Raw genomic sequence first — 21,643 nt, forward strand, 5'->3', positions numbered from 1 at the left:
TAAAAAAACGACAGACGGGCTGCAGAGGCCGCTGCGACATGAGTCGCGCCGCCCACCCGATCTGTGATTGCTCTGGAGAATCAGGATGCGTGTTCTTTCCAACAGGATAGCTGAGCTCTGACCTGCTTTTCACACTGTTTATGATGTTGGTCACGTTTCTGGTTAATGGTGATCTCGAGGATATGAATGTCAGGTTGAATCTTTCTGTGGTCTGGCAACACCCGTGGAGTGGCATGTTTTGAATCTTTAGTTCAAAACTACACTAATTAATTAAATTAAACTCAGATCTAAAATTAATTAACCAATGTATACCAATCTGAATCTAATTAACTTACTACTGCAACGTTTGCAACAGCATTTATGATGTACAAACTTTGGCTTAATAATTGTTCTCAGAACCCATACATGCGTATCTATACTTCCTCCTGCTCAGAAGATGATAATCCTGGGCAATTTCTGTGGCCTGGGTTTTCTGTGGTTTGGAACTGGTCAGGTTCCAAAGGTGCCAAACTAAAAAGTTTGAATCTCTGCACTGAAATTCAAGGAGAAACAGGTTATTGGTAACTGGTTGTTGGCATTTGTGCAGTGTGAGTGTTTGTGCCAGCATTACAGGTCCCGAAGAGCACAGTGGCCTCCGTCATTCTTACATGTAAGAACTTAGGAACCACAGGACTCTTTATAGAGCTGGCTGCCCGGCCAAACTGAGCAATCGGGGGGGAAGGGCCTTGGTCAGGGAGGTGACCAAGAACCCGATGGTCATTCTGTCAGAGTTCTGTGGAGATGGGAGAACCATCCAGAAGGACAACTATATCTGCAGCACTCCACCAATCAGGCCTTTAGAGTACAGTGGCCAGATGGAAGCCACTCCTCAGTAAAAGGCACATGACAGCCCGCTTGGAGTTTGCCAAAAGGCATGAGAAACAAGATTCTCTGGTCTGATGAAACCAAGATTGAACTCTTTGGCCTGAATGCCAAGAGTCACGTCTGGAGGAAACCAGGCATCGCTCATCACCTGGCCAATATCATACCTACGGTGAAGCATGATGGCGGCGGCATCATGCTGTGGGGATGTTTTTCAGTGGCAGAGACTAGTCAGGATCGAGGGAAAGATGAACAGAGCAAAGTACAGAGAGATCCTTGATGAAAACCCGTTCCAGAGCGTTCTGGACCTTAGACTGGGGCGGAGGTTCACCTTCCAACAGGACAACGACCCTTAAGGGCCTGTCCCACTTACGTGTCCTTGGCACGCAAATTAAGCAACCTCGTCGTCGCGTTGAGGCGCACGGGCATCATATGGCCGCGCGGGGCAGGTCCCACTGAGAAGCGCGGAAGGGTATGTAGTTGTGCGCAACATCGTTCGGGGCTCCGAAATTTTTGTAGCGAACGAAATCTTCGCGCGCCAACGGCCTGTCGCGTAACTGACGGCCAAAGTGGGACAGGCCCAACACCCTGGCGCGACGCAACGTCTCACCTCCAACAGCAGCAGAAGCAGGCAAACGATCGCTGATCTCGGCCTGGGGCTCACGGCCGTTGCGGTCCAGATCTGCCCCCACTTCTACTCCCAGAACAGGGCCAAGAAGATTGAAGATAGACACAAAATGCAGGAGTAACTCAGTGGGACCGACAGCATCTCTGGAGAGAAGCACTGGGTGACATTTCGGGTCAAGACCCTTCTTTCAGACTGAAGAAGAGTCTCGACCCGAAATGTCACCCATTGCTTCTCTCCAGAGATGCTGCCGGTCCCGCTGAGTTACTCCAGCATTTTGTGTCCATCTTCAAATGACTAGTCACGCGCACCAGACAGCTGTGCGGGTGCATGAAATCGCGCGTGACCGTCGCGCCTCAACGCGACCACGAGGTCGCGTAATTAGCATGTCAAGGACACGTAAGTGGGACAGGGGCTTAAGCACACAGCCAAGACAATGCAGGAGTGGCTTCGTTACAAGTCTGTGAATGACCTTGAGTGACCCAGCCAGAGCCCGGACTTGAACCCGATCGAACATCTCTGGAAGGACCTGAAAATAGCTGTGCATCGACGCTCCCCATCCAACCTGACAGAGGTTGAGAGGATCTGCAGAGAAGAATGGGAGAAATTATCCAAATACAGGTGTGCCAAGCTTGTAGGGCCATACCCAAGAAGACTTGAAGCTGTAAACGCTGCCAAAGGTGCCTCAACAAAATACTGAGTAAAGGGTCTGAATACTTATGTAAATGTGATACTTCAGTTATTTATTTTTAATTACTTTGCAAAAAATTCTAAACACCTGTTTTTGCTTTTTTATTATGGGGGTATTGTGTGTAGATTGATGATAAAAAAAAGAATAATTTAATCCATTTTAGAATAAGGCTGTAACGTAAAAAAATGTGGAAAAAGTGAACGGGCCTGAATACTTTCTGAATGCGCTGTATGTGAGAAACTAAAGAATGTGATATTGGATTTGTGTCTTTACTGGAACAGCTTACTACAGGACACTTAAGTCTGGAGGATAGATCTTCAGCTTTAACAGGGATATTATTAAGTCTCTCAGAGTTTGCTCAGTTCAATACACTCAATTGTTCTAGATGCAGTGAAGTGAAGTAAATTGAATTCAACTGGATAACCATTGATATAAGAACCATAATGAAGGCAGATAAATATCACCCATTTGTATTTCTCATTGTTAGAGAATACAGATATTTAAGGCCATATGAACATTACAGCCATCATTGAGAATGGGGTTTATCAAGAAAACCCCTCTTTCATTACAGAAAGGATGTGGAGGGTTTGAATAGGTTTATAAGAAAGCTGCCTGGATTGAGTGTATTACTGCAAGAAGAGTTTGGACAAACTTAGATTGTTTTGTCTGGACTAACAGAAGTTGAGGAGAGACATGATATAAGTATATAAAATTGTGAGAGGCCTAGATCAGGTGGACATGGAACCTTTTTCTCAGAGTGGAAATGTCAAAGAGAGGGAAAAAGGAGAAAGTTTAAAGGAGATATGTGGGACAGGTTTTTCTTTACACAGAGAGTGGTGGATAGCTGAAAGGCACTGCCAGGGTGGTAATGGTAAACATGATAGTGATGTTTAACAGGCTTTCGGATAGGCAATTGGATATGCAGGGAATGGAAGTATATGATCATGTGCAGGTGGAAGAGATTAATTTAGCATCATGATTTGCATAGACATTGTGGGCCAAAGGGCCTGTTCCTGAGTGTACTGTTCGTTAATTCTTAATTACACTTCACTGGGATTGCTTTGAAATTTGACTTGTGATATTGTTGAATCTATTACGGGCATACTGCTTTCAGTGATTCGATATCAATGTACCTCAAATGGCTTGATGATGGTGTCACATACTAGATGAAGAATGTCTTTGGTGGTAATTTTATTTTATCAGATATAGAATGTTAATATAGTGCTAAATCTCTGCTTTAGGTAAAGCTCCAACTTAAAACGTTTTATTTCTAAAGTACATTAGAAATTTACATTATACTGTACTGAGTTACTTAAGTAAATGTACATGTCATTAATCTTACCAAGCTTTAACTATGGCACAGGTTGTATATAATAAACACATGAATATTAAACAGATACGTTACATCTTTTTCTTCTCAGGAACTGTTAAATCACAATTAGTATTTTTCAAGTTTTCAGCCAGCAATAGAAAAATAAATGTCTGTGAATTTAGTGGCGGGTATGTTATGCTTTAAAATTGTACACAGATTTGCAATTAAATTGTTGATTTTCTTGATGGGGTTAAGAATAAATATTCCAACTGGCAATTTAACATACACAGTTCTAATATTAATTTTGTCAAAGGAGGAAAGTTATTGTCAGCACAAAGTAAGAATACCAAATATATCATAAATTACAAAATGTATTTTATTGTTTTTATTAGAAACTGGGTAATGCAACACTTCACCTGCAGGATTTAGAAAAGAACATGAGATTCAAGATTCAATTTAATTGTCACATGTGCCAATTAAGGTACAGTGAACATATTGTTGGCACTGTTGGTTTAAACTTATGTTCAAAAGTATGATGAGAACTACCAATTTAAAATCATTTCAGATTGCCACTTACAAGGACTTCTTAGCACATAATTAATAATATATTAGTACAGGTGAATTTGGTTCTTAGTTCTGATAAAGAGTTCAACTTTAAACAAAAATCTGTGCATTTGGTGACATAAACAACAAAGAACTAGATAATGGATTTGTCAAAGACAAGTGTGCAAACATTTGTTTCCTTCTTTTCTTCTGTGATATCTAAGTATTTTTATTATCATACTTTCACAATTTTGCAGTGTTGTTCATGAAGAAATGTAAGGAGTCCAGCATTTTGACATCTGTACAGAACTTGTTCTTCCATTTATTTGTATTGTATTTGAGGGAATGGAGACCTAAAACAGAAAGAAGGTTGAAACATTACCAGTAACAAACTGTTAATTTTCTAATAGGAGAGCTCACATTAGTAATGCACCACATTGCCCTGGATTCAGACCACTATCCAAAACTGCTGGTCACTGAGCTTGACTGCAAGCACCCATCTGTTCTGGATATAAGGTACCAGTAGCTTCAAATGTCCACCTCCATGGAAAGAGCAGACACAAGTAGATACAAATTGTGTATTTTTATTGTGTGTAAATGTAGACATTTTGTGTCTACCTTTGATTTAAATCAGCGTTTGCAGTTCTTTCCCAGACACAAGTAGATCTCGGGCACAGATATTGAGCTCCTACCCATAGAACACCCTAGAGTCTGAAGAAGGGTTTCGGCCCAAAAGGTTGCCTATTTCCTTCGCTCCATAGATGCTACTGCACCCGCTGAGTTTCTCCAGCACTTTTGTCTACCTTCGATTTTCCAGCATCTGCAGTTCCTTCTTAAACCCTAGAATACCCTAGAATACTCTGAAGGCCACTCCAGTTCCCAACAATCAAAATACTCGATACAAGCATTTTAAAAACTGTTTGAATTGATTTATATAATTGCATTTTTACATGTGACCCTTTGAACAGCACAGGGTTCTGATATGAACAATGCATCTCCTTGCCATTGGGATATTGTTGAGCAGCACAGTGAAAGGTCAGAAGCTCCAGGCAGAGAGTGAATGAGGACATGATGGAAGTCAGCTTTAGAAAAAAATCAAATATTTCATGAGACTGAAGAGTGATAAATCTCTTGGACCTGAAAATCTGTATCTAAGGTTTTGGGAGAGATCGGAATGAAAACAATATGTATTGATTGTCATGTTCCAAAATTCCCTTTCTTTCAGAACAATTCTTACTAATTCAAAAGTAGAAAATAATAAAGTCGGGACATCTGCTCACACCACACCAGGTAGCCTGAAATCTTTAGCAGGGAAAAAAGTGGAATTTATGATGATGCAAGTGGTAAGAGATTACTTTGAAAATAATAATAGGATTGGGCCGAGTTAATATGAATTTATGAAGAAAATTATGTTTTGACAAATCCGTTTTGAGGTTCTAAGTGGCAGACTAGATTTGGGAGAATTAATGGACTTGATAGAGTGCCAGAGAAGAGGTTCTTAAACAAAATTAAGCTCCTGGGTTTGATATAATGCACTGGCATGGTATAGGATTATTTAAAAGGCAGAAATATTTTTTCTGAATGGTTTCGGATGCAGCAGAAAATGGCGGAGACACAGCTGTTCACAATACACAATAGGTGCAGGAGTAGGCCATTCGGCCCTTGGAGCCACCGCTGTCACAATGTATATCAAAGATTTAGGTCAAGGACACGCACACGCACACGCGAACACACACACACCTAAAACTCATCTTGTTTGTTTGCAGGTTTGTGTTGTACCTCTATTTGCACAAAAGCCGTACAAGATAGTGCCAACATTTTTGCCCCACCTTACTCACCATTGTCCTGTGCTTTAAATGAAGCAAGTTTTATTCAGATTGATGGTACATTTTAAAAGTTATTAACATTTAAAAATAAATTAACTTAAAACAGCACCATGCATAAACTGTTGTCAAATTTAGTACAGGTGCACAACCTTTTATCCGAAAGCCTTGGGACCAGACACTTTTCGTAATTCAGAATTTGTCGGTCTTCGGAATGGAAATTTTTTAGCGTAGATTTTAATGGCTGGCTCAGTGGTAGAGTGCTCGGCTCATATCCGCAAGGTCGCGAGTTTGCGCCTTGATCCTGGCAGTTACTCGATCGCGAGTTTGAGTCTTCAATGTCGTTTTTTCTTGCAGAATAAATGTTTGTATAAAATACAGTGTAGGAGAAGTGTACTGACTGTGTGGGCAGAACTTTGGAAGTGATTGCCCACCAGTCTAAAAAGCCGCAGTGTCTCCCTGTCCCTGGGATAGCAGGGGGCGATCAAACAGCACAATACCCCCCTCCCCCTCCAACTCCAGAGGAATCCGCTCCCCGATGGGCCGCTACCAAAGATCATAGAGAAGCTCCTCTATGATCTTTGGCCGCTACAGCGACAAGTGGCAGTTCGCCCACAGCCCGAGCTGCGCCCCCTCATCCGCCACCCCAAGAACAAGACGTACCTTGCACACCATCAGCTTCTGCCCCTACGTGTTCCTCTGGAGTTGGAGCGGGGCTGGGCTGGAGTTGCTGCTGGCTGTGGGTCTCTGGGATCTCCGTGCTTGCAGTGGGCCTGGGGGTCGGTGGGCGGCGGTGGGAGCTGTGGACCTACGGACCTACCTCCGTGGAGCTAGCCAGCTTCGGAGCGTGGAGAGTTGCGGGGGCGAGCTGCTGCGACCCGACTCCGGTGGATGGTGACACCGGGAGCTCGCGGGTCTCCGGTGGGAGACTGCTTTGCGGGGCACCGGCAGCGGCGACTTCTCCCGCCCGAATTACGGGGTTGAGAGCAAACATCATAGAGGTTGAGAGTGACCTGGAGGGGGGCCTTACAACGCCCGGCGCGGCTGTCAATTGCCGCGGACTTGCTAGCGCCCGCCGGGGGCTCCAACATCAAGACCGGGGCAGGGCCCTACATCTCCCAGCGTGGCTTTGAGTGGCCGCTCCCCGATGGGCCCCTACGACGCCCCGAGCTGCGCCCCGTCATCCGCAACCCAGGTTCCTCTGTAGTTGGAGTGGGGCTGGGCTGGGCTGCTGTTGGCTGTGGGTCTCTGGGATCTCCGTGCTTGCGGTGGGCCTGGTGGTCGGTGTTCAATTGGTCCTGGCACGGTCCTGCTGCAATCGCCGATATGAAGACAGTGCAAAGCCCCCGCGCCGGTGCAATGGGCGGGGAGCTGGAGAGGGGAGGGAAGCAGAGTGGTGTAGGTGGGGTGATACTGAAGCGAGCGACAATCTGCTGCTGCCTCCTGCCCCGCTGAGTTAAAAAGTTCCCACGCAAGACTCACGAAACACTGTATATCGTGAGTCTACCGTGGGAACTTTTTAACTCAGCGGGCAGGCAGCAGCATATTGTCAATTATTAACCCTCCCGCGCAATATACCCTCATCTTCTCTTTTATGAATGGGGATTTAGTTCCCCTTTCTTCGAGGACCGACCGGAGGTTCCGCTGTCACCTCTGTGGGCCGCCCTCGGTGAACGTTTTCAAGGACCTTTCTTCAAGGACCGAAAAAATGGCCGCTATTCGGAGGTTTTCGTTATTTGGATCTTCGGATAAAAGGTTGTGCACCTGTAAAAGGTTTACTAAAAAAAGTTGTAAGTTGTCAAAAAGAAAAAAAGGAGGCATATGTAGGATTTCGAAAGCTGAAATTGGACAAGGCTTTTGAAGAATATAAAGGAATCGGGAAATAACTTAAACAGGGGTTTCAGAGGGTTATGAAGAGTTCTTGGCAAGTAGGCTTAAGGAAAAGCTCAGCATTTTATACATTCATTGAAAACCAAGAGGATGGCTAGGAAAAGGAGAGAGGAACAGTCCAGTCAAGGACAAAGGAAATAATTTATGCCTGAAGCTGAAGGAAATGGGTGAGGTTCTATTGAGTAAGAAGAAGGTGGGTGATTGTGAGATCAGGGAGAGGTATGTTGTTTAAGGTATTGATACTAAGAAAGTGGTGTTGAATCTCATGAAGAACATAAAGGTGGATAAGTCCCCCGAGCTTGCTGCAATCTAGCCTAGGATGCTGAGGGAGTCAAGGTAGCAGATTATTGGGGCCTTGGCCAAGATCTTTGTATTATCTTTCATTCTCCAATCTCCCAGAAGATTGTAGAATAGCCAATGTTGTTTTGTTTAAGAAAGACATCAGGATAATCCAGAAAATTATAGGTTAGTGAACTTTATATCAATAATAGGAAAATTATTTAACGTTCTTATGGATATCAGTTACTCTCATTTGAAAAAGCATAGACCTCTTACAAACCCGATTGGGTTTCTTTGAGGAGGAAAGAAAGATGATAGATGAGCATAGAGCAGTGTACATTGTATACATGGACATACATTTGATAAGGCCTCTCGTGGCAGGCAGGTCCTGCATTAGGAATTTTTACTTTGGCTGTCCTGACAGCAATTTACATCACAGCCTATGCAAATATGACACTTGCACTAGATTAACTATATGCCACTACCAATAATCTTGAAATTAAATATCAGACTCTATTTATCATAGCCAGGGTCCTCAACCAGCCAAATGTGTGCAACCAAAATCCACTGTTGCATAAACCTGTTTTTAACCAAACTCCATACAGAAAGATATGTAGCTATTTTTTTGTTTAATATATTAACTATTGAGTACTGTGTTTACAAACCTGTTGTGCTGCTGCTGCAAGTAAGAATTTCATTGTTCCATTTTGAGCCAAAAGATAATAAAACAGTCTTGACTCTTGACCAAGGGAATGAGAGCAGATTACTACTTATGATTCATATCCACAGCCAACTATGCCTCATAACATTATGTTTCACCATGTTTGTAACACGAGCATTATCAAAAAATGCACAGGCATTGATCTAAATTGATTTATCGGCAAAAAGTAGGACCAATCCAATCTGCATTATTGCTGTTAGGCTGATCATCAGCAAAGTGACGGAAGGGGTCATCAACAGCGTTATCAAGTAGTCTTCTCACTGTATGCTTTGGCATTACCACATGATCCAAGATGTTTTGCTGACTTAGTTCAGACAAGAGACAAATTGCAGTGGTGAGCCGTGAGTAACTTTCCGTGACATCCAAGCAACCCTTGACCACAAGGGGTATAAAGGAATCAAAGGGAAACTGGTTGGAATTATATCTAGTACAAAGTGAAAATGGTTGAAATTCTCAGAGACTTATAATCTCAGACGTAAGGTATTGCAGTAGGAATTCTTAGGGGAGTATTCTACAGACAATCATCTTCAGTTGCTTCACTATTGACCCTCCCTCCATGATAAGGTCACAAGAGGTAATATTCCTTGATGGATTTATCATGCAAATTTCTTTCAGAAAAATAAAGCATGCCTTATCTGCATCATAAGCCTGTTAATAATTGGCAAGTTAACATTTGAACCATGAAACAGTCTAACCACCATTAACTAAATTACAGTCACCAAATCTCACCCCAGATAGCACCCTGAATGGAGGTATGGTTGCCATTGACCAGGATCTTACTGTACGAGGTGAGAGGTGAGTATGCTGTACGAGGTGAGAGGTGAGTATGCTATGGCAAATGACTCCATTCCTGCCACTCCAAGGACTTTCCATCATAGAGGATGTATGTTAGACATATGAAAGAATACTCTCCACTTTTGTTTTTACAAAAAAGCAAATCCAACAACATAATGTTCAAACCATCTAGGATATTACAGTCAACTTTATTATGATTTCATAGTCCATCCGAAACATTCAATCCCTTCACCTCACAAGCACTGTGGCTGCATGCTAATAAGCTTCATAGACACCACAAAGGTTCTTTCTCAGCATCTCCCAAATCCATGACCTATGCCTTGCAGAAAGACAAGAACAGCAAGCATGTGGGAACACCACCACCTGCATGCTCCCCTCCGACCCAAAAATGTCCTTATGCAGTTATCTGGAAATCACTGATTGCTTTTATTTTCACTTTTTAAATCATTCAACTTCCTACCAATAGTGCTTATCGATACCTTCGCCAGACTGGAGTGGTTCAAGATGACAGCTCACTTGTACCTTAGGGGCAAATAGGGTTGGGTAATAAACTTTGTCCTGTCAGCAATGCTCACATCGTGCAATTAAATGTGAACCTTGCCTTTCTTGTTACTGAGCTGATAAATCTACATTTAGGAATCTCTCTTCCGCTGGTGGAATAAATAAATTCCTTTCTCTCCTTCACCGCTTTCAACAAGGAAATCTAATGACCTGTTTCCTATACATTTTATACTTTGCAGGAATTAAAAGCAATGTTGTCAGTAAATTGATTGAAATCTGTTTAAGGAGATGCATTTTCACTTGAAATAGGCCTCTGAAAGATGATGAAAATTACATCCAGAAAATGCAGATTTTATTTTTCTTAGCCCATAAGTCAACCCACCTAGAAATTAAAATATCTGGACCAGATATCTGGTCAATGAGTGCATTTTGTATTTGCACAACTGAAACAAAGTTGAAAATCAACCCCTTCATGTCAGATTACTACATAAATACATTTTGGGAAACCATATTTATTTAATGCCAGAATCTCAAGGTTAGATATGTCTCAATTCATTTTGGTAAATTGGTTAATAATATGGTTCCAGGTGAAAAGAATCCAGCTGTGTAAACCATACTCGTCTAGTTATCAAACAAGTGATTCTATTAAATATCAATTGGAATTGTTGAAGGTATTCTTAGAGCAATTTTGATCTACTATTCACCTGAACCAAACGTTAGAAAATATAAAAAGATTAAAGTTTATTGCAATGTCTCCATGGTTCCTCCTTGAAAGAACCTTTAATTAGAAAATGATTCTACCCTCCAGCTTTGTACCCTTCTGTCAGTTTGATTCCGAAAGTTAAACAAAATTTAAAAGGATTGCTATCCATTTTCAGACCACTTCCCAATACTGCCAGGTCTCTTCAAATCCTTTGATTTCGTAAATCATACTATTCCTGGGAGTAAATTGTTTAAAATAAAATTGACCAAGCAAGACTATGGCACAACTCTGCCCACAAGTATGGAAATAAATGTGGGAATGGCAACATATTTAGATTTGTCACAAAACTCAAAGAAGCAAGTACTAATCTGCCATTTCTTTTAAATTACTTGTCAAAGGTTTTTGTATAATTCAGTGAATTTCAAAGTAGAGAACAAAATCTGAACTATTTGAAAAGGGACAGTGATGAGAGTGGGTGGAAGTTCCTGGGGATTCAAATTTATTATTATTGGAAACAAGCAGAAGAAGTAGAAAAGTAAAAATATTCCTTTCGAGAGATATTGCCCTGAATTGGCAAACAGCTATGCAGAAAAGTATTCTATATTTCTTTGGTCTCTCCTAGAATGCTGTGAGCTGCAGGTTCTCCAACCAGATGTCTTTGTACAGGACATGTGCAAAATACAGCAAACCACAATAAACATTTTTCAAACTTTGATCAGTTGGTTCTGCATGCGGCATTTTCATGTCCTGTCTATGAGCCATAAGCATTGTTTCGGAATTCCAGGTGTCATTTTATATTGGCCCTGGTCATATTTGTACTCATGCAGAGTGGAGGCGATGGGCGACTTTGCAACAACAAATGTCAGCAAAAGTCGTTGGCTCTATGATGCAGCATTGTTCGATGCCAATCTTCATTGAGATTATGTAGATCCATTGGTAAGGATCATGCTTTGCATACCATAAATCAAGCATAAGAGATGAATTTCTGTATTCAGTCAAATTTGACGAATATTTGGCAATGACATTCAAATGATGGAGATAATTACTTAAATCAAGAAAGCCCATGAGGAAACCTCTGAATTTCTCAAAGTTGACATCCGGGGATAATCATGTCTATACTGCCATTTGAAGAACAGTTTTTGCTGGAGGTAGAGGTGGTTAATTATGATTTTCCCTGCGATACAGCTGCAAATTCTCTCTGTAGTTACAGAGAAAAAGCTTTCAGGATGGCACGAAGAATTTTGAGCGCATATTTTGGAAAAAATTCCCCAACATAACAAGTAGCAAGAAGTCACTATTTGCAAAACCATCTACCCGCCTCCCTGCAGACAAATTCCGGCCACTGTGGAAGAATCTGCATTTCCCATACTGGCCTTGGAACTTATGGAATAAGAGTAGCAACAACTGATTCTCAATTGCAACACGTGGCCTAGGACTGAAGACAGGAATGAAAATCAAATATGTCTCCTTCAGCTAAGCCATGCATACTATCATTCACCCTATGAATTCGTCAAAATACTACTATTCTAAAAAGCCTAATGGGCCTGTCCCACTTAGGCGACTGCAGGAGACTATGCGGTCGCCACATGGTCGCCACATGTTCGCGGGTAGTTGCCGGGAAGCGCCTTCATGGTCATGAGGAGTTCCCGCATTCTGGGAACTAGTCGCGGCCTCATTATGGTCGCCACAAATTTTTCAGCATGTTGAAAAATTAGCGGCGATCAGAAAGAAGCCGCCATGGAGAGTAGCGAGAATTCTCGTGCCGTAGGTGGGTCGCCAGGTCCTAGTGGGTTGCCAGGAGGTCAAAGGTTCTCGTAGGTTGTAGCTGGTGCTAACCGGTGAATTTCATTGGCTCACTGGGAGAAAAAAAAACGTAAGCAGTAGTTTTCAGAACCAAGGATAGCCGACTTAATGTCCGCCGAGCTTCACAGCCGTGTATCTCTGGCTTCTCAAAAGTTGTCTCCACTCCTCCCCCCCTCTTTTAAAGGACTTACATGACCCTTCCCGTACACAATGCTTTCACCATCTTAATTACAGCGCCAACCTTCCTGTTCATCGCAGTGTGTCTGTATCACATTTGTTTGCACCGTGTGAATTTCACTCAGACAGCGCTCCCCCCGCTTGCCCTGTCCCCCACCTGCATAACAGGCTGGTGAAGGAAGTGATGTGTGTGTGTGTGTGTTCCACTCCGACAGTCTCCTTTCCAGTCTCCGTTTTTTCAGGCGACTGCCAGCAACTTGACAGTTGCCGGCAACTTGACAGTTGTCGGCAGTCGCCTGAAAAATTGCCTAAGTGGAACAGGCTCATTAGTACATTGCTCCAAAGGAGACTGGATGTATTTGTCAGCTCTTGAAAAAAAGATATCCGCAACCTATTTAATGCATGAATGCTTATAAATGTGTGCATTGCCCGAGAGATGCAAAATATTCAGTACTTCTGTAGATAATGAAAGATAATAACATTTAATGTAGTAGTTCTTTTGATTTCCAGTGCCTGACTGTATCTACTTAATGGTGTGGTTGGAGGTTTGAATGTATTCATCATGAATATAACAGGGGTCTTTTTTTTGCAGTGAGCTGACCTGATGTTTTTCCAAGCCACAGGCTGTAATTGGCACAAGTGCAGTTCTGACATCAACTGTGCAAATGCTGCCAAATTAGATTTGCAAACTGAAAGGCCCAAGATCGAGTGCACTTTTATGTTGGCCCAAGGTTGGATACGCACATAGTTTGGGGTGGGGGCAGGGCATGGATCTGTGGTAATCTAGCGATTCCTCTCTTGCCCAGATATTTTTGTAAATTATCCAAGACTCTGAATCCAATCTGCAAAAATTCCAGATATACATGTGTCATATGAATGCCAGTGCCCACCGTCCAAAACCTCAGTGGCCATGCATAGGTTTTAGGCAATGAGATATGGTGCCTATTCCTGTTTCCTTAACTCCTGGCCATGATGTTATCAGATACCAGATTAAATAAGCCACTCTATCTTGCATTCTGACCTACTTTATGGCAGCCTATACAAACACACAGCGTACAAAAGTACCATACAATGCTACTTTTAGGGCTCACATTAGGTAACTTCCATAGTTCAAGCTCCTGAATGTGTTTGTTTGTGTATTGAGTGGACCAAAGCAAAACGTTCTGAGGCTTATTGGGGATTTTATCTGCGTTAACCTAGTGACTTTCAGCCCCAAAGGTTTGCTATGGAAGCTTATTTTGTAGTATTAATTCTTGTATATAATCTAATGTTGAAAAGTTAGAAGCAACCTGCTTCACATACTCAGCATACAGGTCTGATGTTGGTTATCGAAAACTAGATGAAAGTAACTAGTTAACAATAGGTACATAGGGTTAGGGGAGAAAAGAGAGAGACATGAACTCATGCATGGATTAAAAATTCATACCTTTCTGAGACGTGCAGCACCAGTTCCAGACTGAATTGCTTTCAATAATGCAGTCCGTGCATCTTCTTCATTGACAACAGACTTGGTTGAAAACTTTTCAGATTTTGTAAATTCTGCTGGTGGGGGAGGTGGAGAGGCAAGGTATTGTGATTCTGATTGAGAATATTCTCTTGCTGATGCAGAAGATACAACATTGTTTGTGTTCTGTATTTCGCTAGAAGCTGTTGAAGTTGTCTGTCAAAATAATAAACATTGTTTTCACCAAAAATATGAACCGTGAAAAATTGTGAAAATTCATTGCAAGTAATAAATAGAACATAATGCAGGTAAAACTAGTGCATTTATAAATGACTTCCTTGCACCAAAGTACCAATAACATAAACTTTCACAGTAAGGCTTGATAACAAACTTTAAACATGTGATATTCATGTTTAAACTTTGTGATAAATGCTATATGTGGATAAGAAGAAAAGTAGCCAGTGCCATTTAACATGATTGTGGCTCTTTTGTCTGTAACTTCATTTCTGCATTCCCATCTACTCACTGTAATCCTGTTGCACTTTTGTTAACAAAAAATATCAATCTCTGCCTTAGATATGCTCAAATTTCTTTTCTACAGATAGAAACAGAATTCCAAAGATTCATGGTGCTCAGAGAAAAAAAGTGCCCCATGTCTCCATCTGAATCCATGACTTTTGATTTTTAAATGATGACCTCTGGTTCCAGATTTATTTTTCGGGAGGAATCATCCTGTCCACATCTATCCTGTGTGGACCCTTTCAAATCTTATGTTCCATTCAAGTACCTTCTCTCTCTTCCAAACGCCAGCAAATGCAAGCCCAGCAAATCCAACTCTTTTAAAGTATTTTGAATAAAATATTATTCCATTCTTTATGTCATTGGCACATCAACCTTCTTTTCAGGCTAGTCTAACAGAAACATGTTTGGTGCTGTTCCATCAAATTATAATACTTACCCATGGAAATGCTACATATCCAAAAATAAATCTGGGATACTGTGTGCAGTTCCTGTTGCCATACTATCGGAAGGATGTGATTAAGCAAGAGAGGATGCAGGAAATACTGATCCGGTAGTCCTGAATTATGAGGAGAGACTGGATAGGCTGGGACTGGTCTCCCTGAAGTGACAAAGGCTCAGTGAGTGACCTTAATATATAAAATAATGACGGGCACAGATAAGGTGGATGGTCACAGTCTTTTTCTAAGGGAAGTGGACTAAAACTAGAGGGCATAGGTTTAAGGTGAAAGGGGAAAGATTGAAAGGGGACCTGAAAGTAAGCTTTTCCACACAGAGGGTAGTAGATATATGGAATGAGTTGCCAGAGGCAGTGGCAAAGTACAATTACAATATTTTAAAGAGATTTGGTCGTTCAACCGTTCATGGATGGGAATGATTCAGAGGGACATGAGTCCAATGATGCCAAGCTGGAGCCACTTTCTTTGAAGAAAGCATACAACTTTCTTGCCTTATAACCTGAAGATGAAAGAAAGGGGAGTCACTTGTCACGGGATGCATGGTGGTTGATATGTTCTTGCTTCTAATGCATTTGTGTGGCTGGTCCAGTTAAATATTTGATAAAGTCCATTCTACATTAATAGTTAAGAATTACCTTCTTAATGATGAAGGTGATATGGTAGAAATAATTTCAATGCCCAATAAAAAAATTTTTTAAAGATCTCACGATCAACAAATGGACAAAAGGATTTGACAGCTCATTGCACTCAGTTTGAGGAATGATTGATCCCTAAGCACTGATTCGAACATAAAACGGTCTACCTGAGCCTTCAGTAACTCACTCTGCACCTCTTTAAGAATTCCCAAGATTCACAATCTCTGCAAAGGGTGGAGGCAGGTATAAAAACAGCATTTAAAAGACATTTGGACAGATATTTGGATATACTCTTGGCTTGCGAGACATGGACAGACAGCTTAACCACTCCCATCTGACCCATCTGCGCAGAATATTTCACCTCAAGTGACAAGACAAGATTGCAAATACCTAGATTCTATCCCAAACAAACCTCACCACCATTTTTACATTGTTGATGAGGTGGCAGGACATGTCAGAAGAATATCTGATGAAAGAATACCAAAGTAGCTACTCTATGGAGAGCTGACTGAGGATAAATTATCATGTGGTGTACAGGAAAAGAGATTCAAAGACTGTCTTTGAATATCCCTGAAGAGTTCCAACATTGACCAACAAAAATTGAATCAACATTGGGTCCAAGTCCATAACTCCCTGAAATAGGCAATAGAAGGAGATGAGTGGTAAACAAGGCATACAATATGCATGCCTTCATTGGTCGGGGCGTTAAGAATCAGTAGCATATGTAATTCATACAATTGTAAGGGATTATGCAAAAAAGTAAGCATGTTACCAAATTATTAAAGGGCCTGTCCCACTTGGGCGTCACTTGCGCGTCACACAGGTGGCGCGCAACGATTTTGAGAATCCCAAAATACCGTGCGTCACTGCTTACGCCACCACGCGCCATGCGCACGTAATGCACGCCATACGCGTGTTGTGCGTCATGACTCGTAAATGATGTAGCGTAAATGAAGCGCAAATGATGCCCAAGTGGGACAGGCCCTTAAGTGTTAGCTAAAATAGATGAGCGCGTGTCACTAACAAGATTTGTGAGACAACAAGACTATTGTATCACATAACTAAAGGAGAAAAAGCAATACAAACCATTTCCACATGTCCTGCAAGAGGTTTTAAACATTCAGACCCAGAGGTGAGGATATCAAGTGATCCACAATTTCATTTAAAGTTTTTATTCAGCTCTGATTTTACTTCTGGTTTTAAATATTGAACTTTTTAAGGTTTCTTTTAACTTTTGAGTATTATTGAAGATACTGAGCTTGCTTTATCTCTTGCATAACTATATTTTCTTAGGTTGCTCTCACCTTCATTTCTATACTTAACTTTTCCTGTTTTCATTTTCTTTTGCATTCAGTTTTCACAACTTAATTATTATTCCATCACACAATGCTTTACCAACATTTTTAATACAAATAGTGAAGAATAAAGGATGTACATTTCCATGAAAGATTGTACTCCATAAAACATTTTCCATCTCTCCCATTTCCTTTGAACATCATGTTCCACAATTAAGTTTTCCACATAGTTTGGACTGGTATTTGCTGTTCGTTCTTTTTGAATTTAATCTTTGATCTTTCCTAATGTTTTCATGCAATGCCAGTTCTAATTTTATAATGGTTTCATAACTTTGTGAAGGATGAACATACTCCTAACTGATTTTTGTATTCATCCAAGACTTGAAATTACATTGCGGTCCAAGATATAAAATGCTCCACATGATCATGTGATACATTTTTCAAACACAGAATGATCATTCAGGTTAAAATAGGTTGGTTAATTCTTCTACTGGATACTAAATATGGATACATACATTAAGTTCAAGGTTCAAGGTTCCAGACAGTCATGGCCAAGCATCATGTGCCGGGCCAAGTGGCACATCTCATCCTGGACTATTACAATCAGTTCCGCATGAGAGTCTCAGCAGGGTCAGTAACATGGGAGTGGCACAGATTGGAGGTTGGGATCATTACAGGCTGTACCATCTTTGTGATCCTTTTTGCCTTGGCGATGAACATGATCGTCAAGTCTGCTGAGCCAGAGTGACGGGGCCCTCGGACCAAGTCAAGAGTGCGCCAACCACCAATCAGAGCCTTCATGGACGACCTGACTGTCACCACTGAGAGTGCCAAGGGATCCTGTAGGGGTTGGAGAAACTGATTGGATGGGCAAGGATGAGGTTTAAGCCAGGAAAATCAAGGTCACTGGTGCTGAAGAAGGGCAAAGTCATGGACAGGTTCTGCTTCAGCATCGAAGGGACACCAATCCCAACTGTCTCCGAAAGGCCAGTGAAGAGTCTTGGCAAGGTGTTTAACAGCAGCCTGAAGGATACAGCATCTGTCCAGGCAACCTGTCAGGAGCTGGAGAGCTGGTTGAGAGCAGTGGACCAGTCGGGGCTTCCCGGGAAGTTCAAGGCGTGGATTTACCAGCATGATATCCTGCCAAGGATACTCTGGCCACTGGTTGTCTACAAAGTCCCAAACTCCATCGTAGAGAGCTTGGAGAGAAAGTCAGCAGCTTTCTCAGGAGGTGGCTGGGACTGCCCAGGAGTCTTAACAGCATTGCCCTTTACGGATATAACATCAAGCTCCAGCTGCCCCTGAAGTCCCTGGAGCAGGAGTTTAAGGTGACTCGGGCCAAAGAGGTGATGCTGTACAGGAACTCTAGCAACCCCAAGGTGGCTCAGGCAGGGGTGGAGGTGAAAACTAGGAGAAAGTGGAGAACCGGCAAAGCCGTGCTGCAAGCGGAGTCTCGGATACGCCACAGAGTCCTGGTGGGAGCAGTGACTCGGGGAAGAGCTGGCCTGGGAATCTTCCCAACTCCCCAGTTTGACAAGACCAAGGGGAAGGAGAGGCGCAGGCCGGTCCAGGAGGAAGTGAGGGCAGTGGTGGAGGAACGATCTACCAGAGCGGTTGGCTTGAATCTGCAGCAGGGGGCCTGGACAAGGTGGGAGCAGGCCATGGACCGAAAAGTCACATGGACTGAGCTCTGGCAGGCTGAACCACAGTGTATCAAGTTCCTGGTCCAGGCAGTGTACGATGTCTTGCCCAGCTCAGTGAACCTCTTCATCTAGGCAAAACAGAATCTCCGGATTGCCCGCAATGCTCAGGCAAGGGGACGTTGGAACACATCCTTGGCTGTTGCCCAAAGGCTCTTGGGTAGGGCCGGTACACCTGGCGTCATGATCAGGTTCTTAAACCCAACCTGGTGAAACAGCTGCAGTTTCCACGGCACATCGCCACAACCACCCTGAGGCCAGACATCCTCCTGGTCTCAGAGACCACCAAAAACATTGACTTGTTGGAACCGACAGCGCCGTGGGAGGACCGTCTGGAGGAGGCACACGTGAGGAAGATGACCAAGTACGAACAGCTGGACTGGGCTGGGCAGGGCTGGAAGGTAAGGTGTGTGCCCATCGAGGTTGGCTGCAGGGGTTCTGCAGGGCAATCGCTCTACAAAGGCTTGAGTGCACTGGGCATGAACGGAATGGAGAGGAGAAGAGCCATCAAGAACACCACAGAAGCAGCGGAAAAAGCCTCGAGATGGCTGTGAATCAGGAGAGGAGGTACATGGGGAGGAGCGAATGCCACCTGAACACGTCGTGGTCTGATCAACCACGGCTGGGTCGCCTGGGCGAGGGTGTCTGATGTTGAAAGACCCGAAACACTCAATGACCCCAGTGTTCAGGATCATCAAGAGATGTATTTTATCAATTACGGATACAGACATTAAGGTTCAACGTTTTTTATTGTCCCAGGTACCAATTAAGTTTTATGTATTTATCTGTAGCAAAGTCATCTAAATACTCAAATTTCTAATGGACCATAATTATTCAAATTACAGCCTATTAATATAAAACAGAGTAGGTCAGCACCAAAACAGACCATTCAGCCCACCACGCCTGCACAATCTGGATGCCATTCCAAACTAATTTCACCTGCTACATAAGATCCAGATCTCTCTATTCCCTCTCTGTTTATGTGTCTGTCTAAATGCTTCATAAATGTTGATGTCATATCTACTTTTACTACCATCCCTGGCAGCGTATTTCTAGCTCCCATCACCCTCTGTGTAAAACAGAAACTTGTCTTGTAGATCTATTTTAAACTTGTCCCCTCTAATTTTAAAACTATGCCCTCCAGTATTTAACATTCCCTTCATGGGAAAAAATACGCTATCTACCCTATCTATGGGTTTCATAATTTTATAAACCTTTGTCAGGTCATCCCCTCAATCTCCAATGGTCCAGTGAAAACAATCAAACCTCTGCTAATGGCTAATACTCTCCAATCCAGTCGATATCCTGATGAACTTCTTATGCACTCTTTCCAAAGCCTCTTCCTGTGGTGCGGTGACCAGAATTGTATTCCAAAATTTTATACAGCTTCAACATGATTTGCTAACTTTTTTAGTCAATTCCCTAGACTATGACGGCAAGCATACTATATGCCATCTTTACCACCCAATCCACTTGGAGCTATGGAGTTGCACACCAAAAACCTCTGTAAATCAATGCTCCTAAAGGTCCTGCCATTTACTGTATGATTCTGCTGTGTGGGGATGTTCATGTTAAATTCTATCGTGTATTGTGTTCTTTTTATTCGTAGTCAACAAAATAGAGAGAGTACAGAGGAGATTTACTAGAATGTTGCCTGGGTTTCAGCAACTAAGTTACAGAGAAAGGTTGAACAAGTTAGGGCTTTATTCTTTGGAGCGCAGAAGGTTAAGGGGGGACTTGATAGAGGTTTTTAAAATGATGAGAGGGATAGACAGAGTTGACGTGGAAAAGCTTTTCCCACTGAGAGTAGGGAAGATTCAAACAAGGGGACATGACTTGAGAATTAAGGGACTGAAGTTTAGGGGTAACATGAGGGGGAACTTCTTTACTCAGAGAGTGGTAGCTGTGTGGAATGAGCTTCCAGTGAAGGTGGTGGAGGCAGGTTCGTTTTTATCATTTAAAAATAAATTGGATAGTTATATGGATGGGAAAGGAATGGAGGGTTATGGTCTGAGCGCAGGTATATGGGACTAGGGGAGATTATGTGTTCGGCACGGACTAGAGGGGTCGAGATGGCCTGTTTCCGTGCTGTAATTGTTATATGGTTATATGGTTATTATATGGTATGGCTGTATGGTAATTCAAATTTCACTGTACCAATTGGTGCATATAATAATAAATGTCTCTTGAACTCTTGAACTTTGCTCTTCCATTTAACCTCTCAAAATGCAGATATTCCTAATGTACTGATTAGAACTTTTTTTTTCAGGGAAAATAATTGCTTGAATTATACATTCTTTTAGGTGAATTCTAAAGCAAGGTTTGGGGTTAATCGTAACATCGACAATTAATGTTAATTTTTAAAACTAATCTCTTTTTCTGAGAAAGTAGCCAGATATACTTTTCCATTCAGAACAATCTTCTCGACAATGCAAATATAAAATGCAAAACATTGTAATCAATCATTGTGAATCTAAATGGCCTTAGTCATAAAATCATAGTACAGAAACAAGCTCTTTTGACTTTCAAGTTCACTCTAATCAAGTACTGATTTACACTAATCCTATACTTATCTAATTTTATCCTTCCCACATTGCCATCAATTTCCACCGCCCCACCATGATTTCATAATCTCATCGCTTGTGTTTTTGTTTTGTTTATAGAAGATTATCAAGTAAACTAGTGAGACAATACCAAAAGCTTGGTAATTGTTGTTACACAGAAATTAATTTGAGATTAAGATGGCACATTTTTCCATTTAAACGTTGGAAGAATTTCTACACAAGATATTATAGATGAATGACCACAGTGGTCATTGCATTTAGCTCTGATTTTCTGATCCAGTAGAAATTAGGACATTAACACAAG

General features: G+C 42.0%; 1 protein-coding gene across 11 annotated transcripts in view; it reads right to left on the minus strand.

Annotated features, from left to right (window-relative positions):
* Window positions 1–3,842: 3,842 nt before the first annotated feature.
* Window positions 3,843–21,643, minus strand: part of cobl (cordon-bleu WH2 repeat protein) — a 255,373-nt gene continuing 237,572 nt past the window's right edge. For all 11 annotated transcript variants that reach the window (XM_033050042.1, XM_033050014.1, XM_033050048.1 and 8 more), the window contains 2 exons: window positions 14,151–14,384; window positions 3,843–4,385 (listed from right to left, as the gene is read on the minus strand). In XM_033050042.1, the coding sequence (XP_032905933.1) occupies window positions 4,296–4,385; window positions 14,151–14,384 (324 nt within the window). In that variant the 3' untranslated portion in view covers window positions 3,843–4,295. The remainder of the gene's footprint in view (window positions 4,386–14,150; window positions 14,385–21,643) is intronic.

This window comes from Amblyraja radiata, chromosome 2 (genome assembly GCF_010909765.2).
Source record: "Amblyraja radiata isolate CabotCenter1 chromosome 2, sAmbRad1.1.pri, whole genome shotgun sequence".
In the NCBI taxonomy this organism is placed as follows: domain Eukaryota; kingdom Metazoa; phylum Chordata; class Chondrichthyes; order Rajiformes; family Rajidae; genus Amblyraja; species Amblyraja radiata.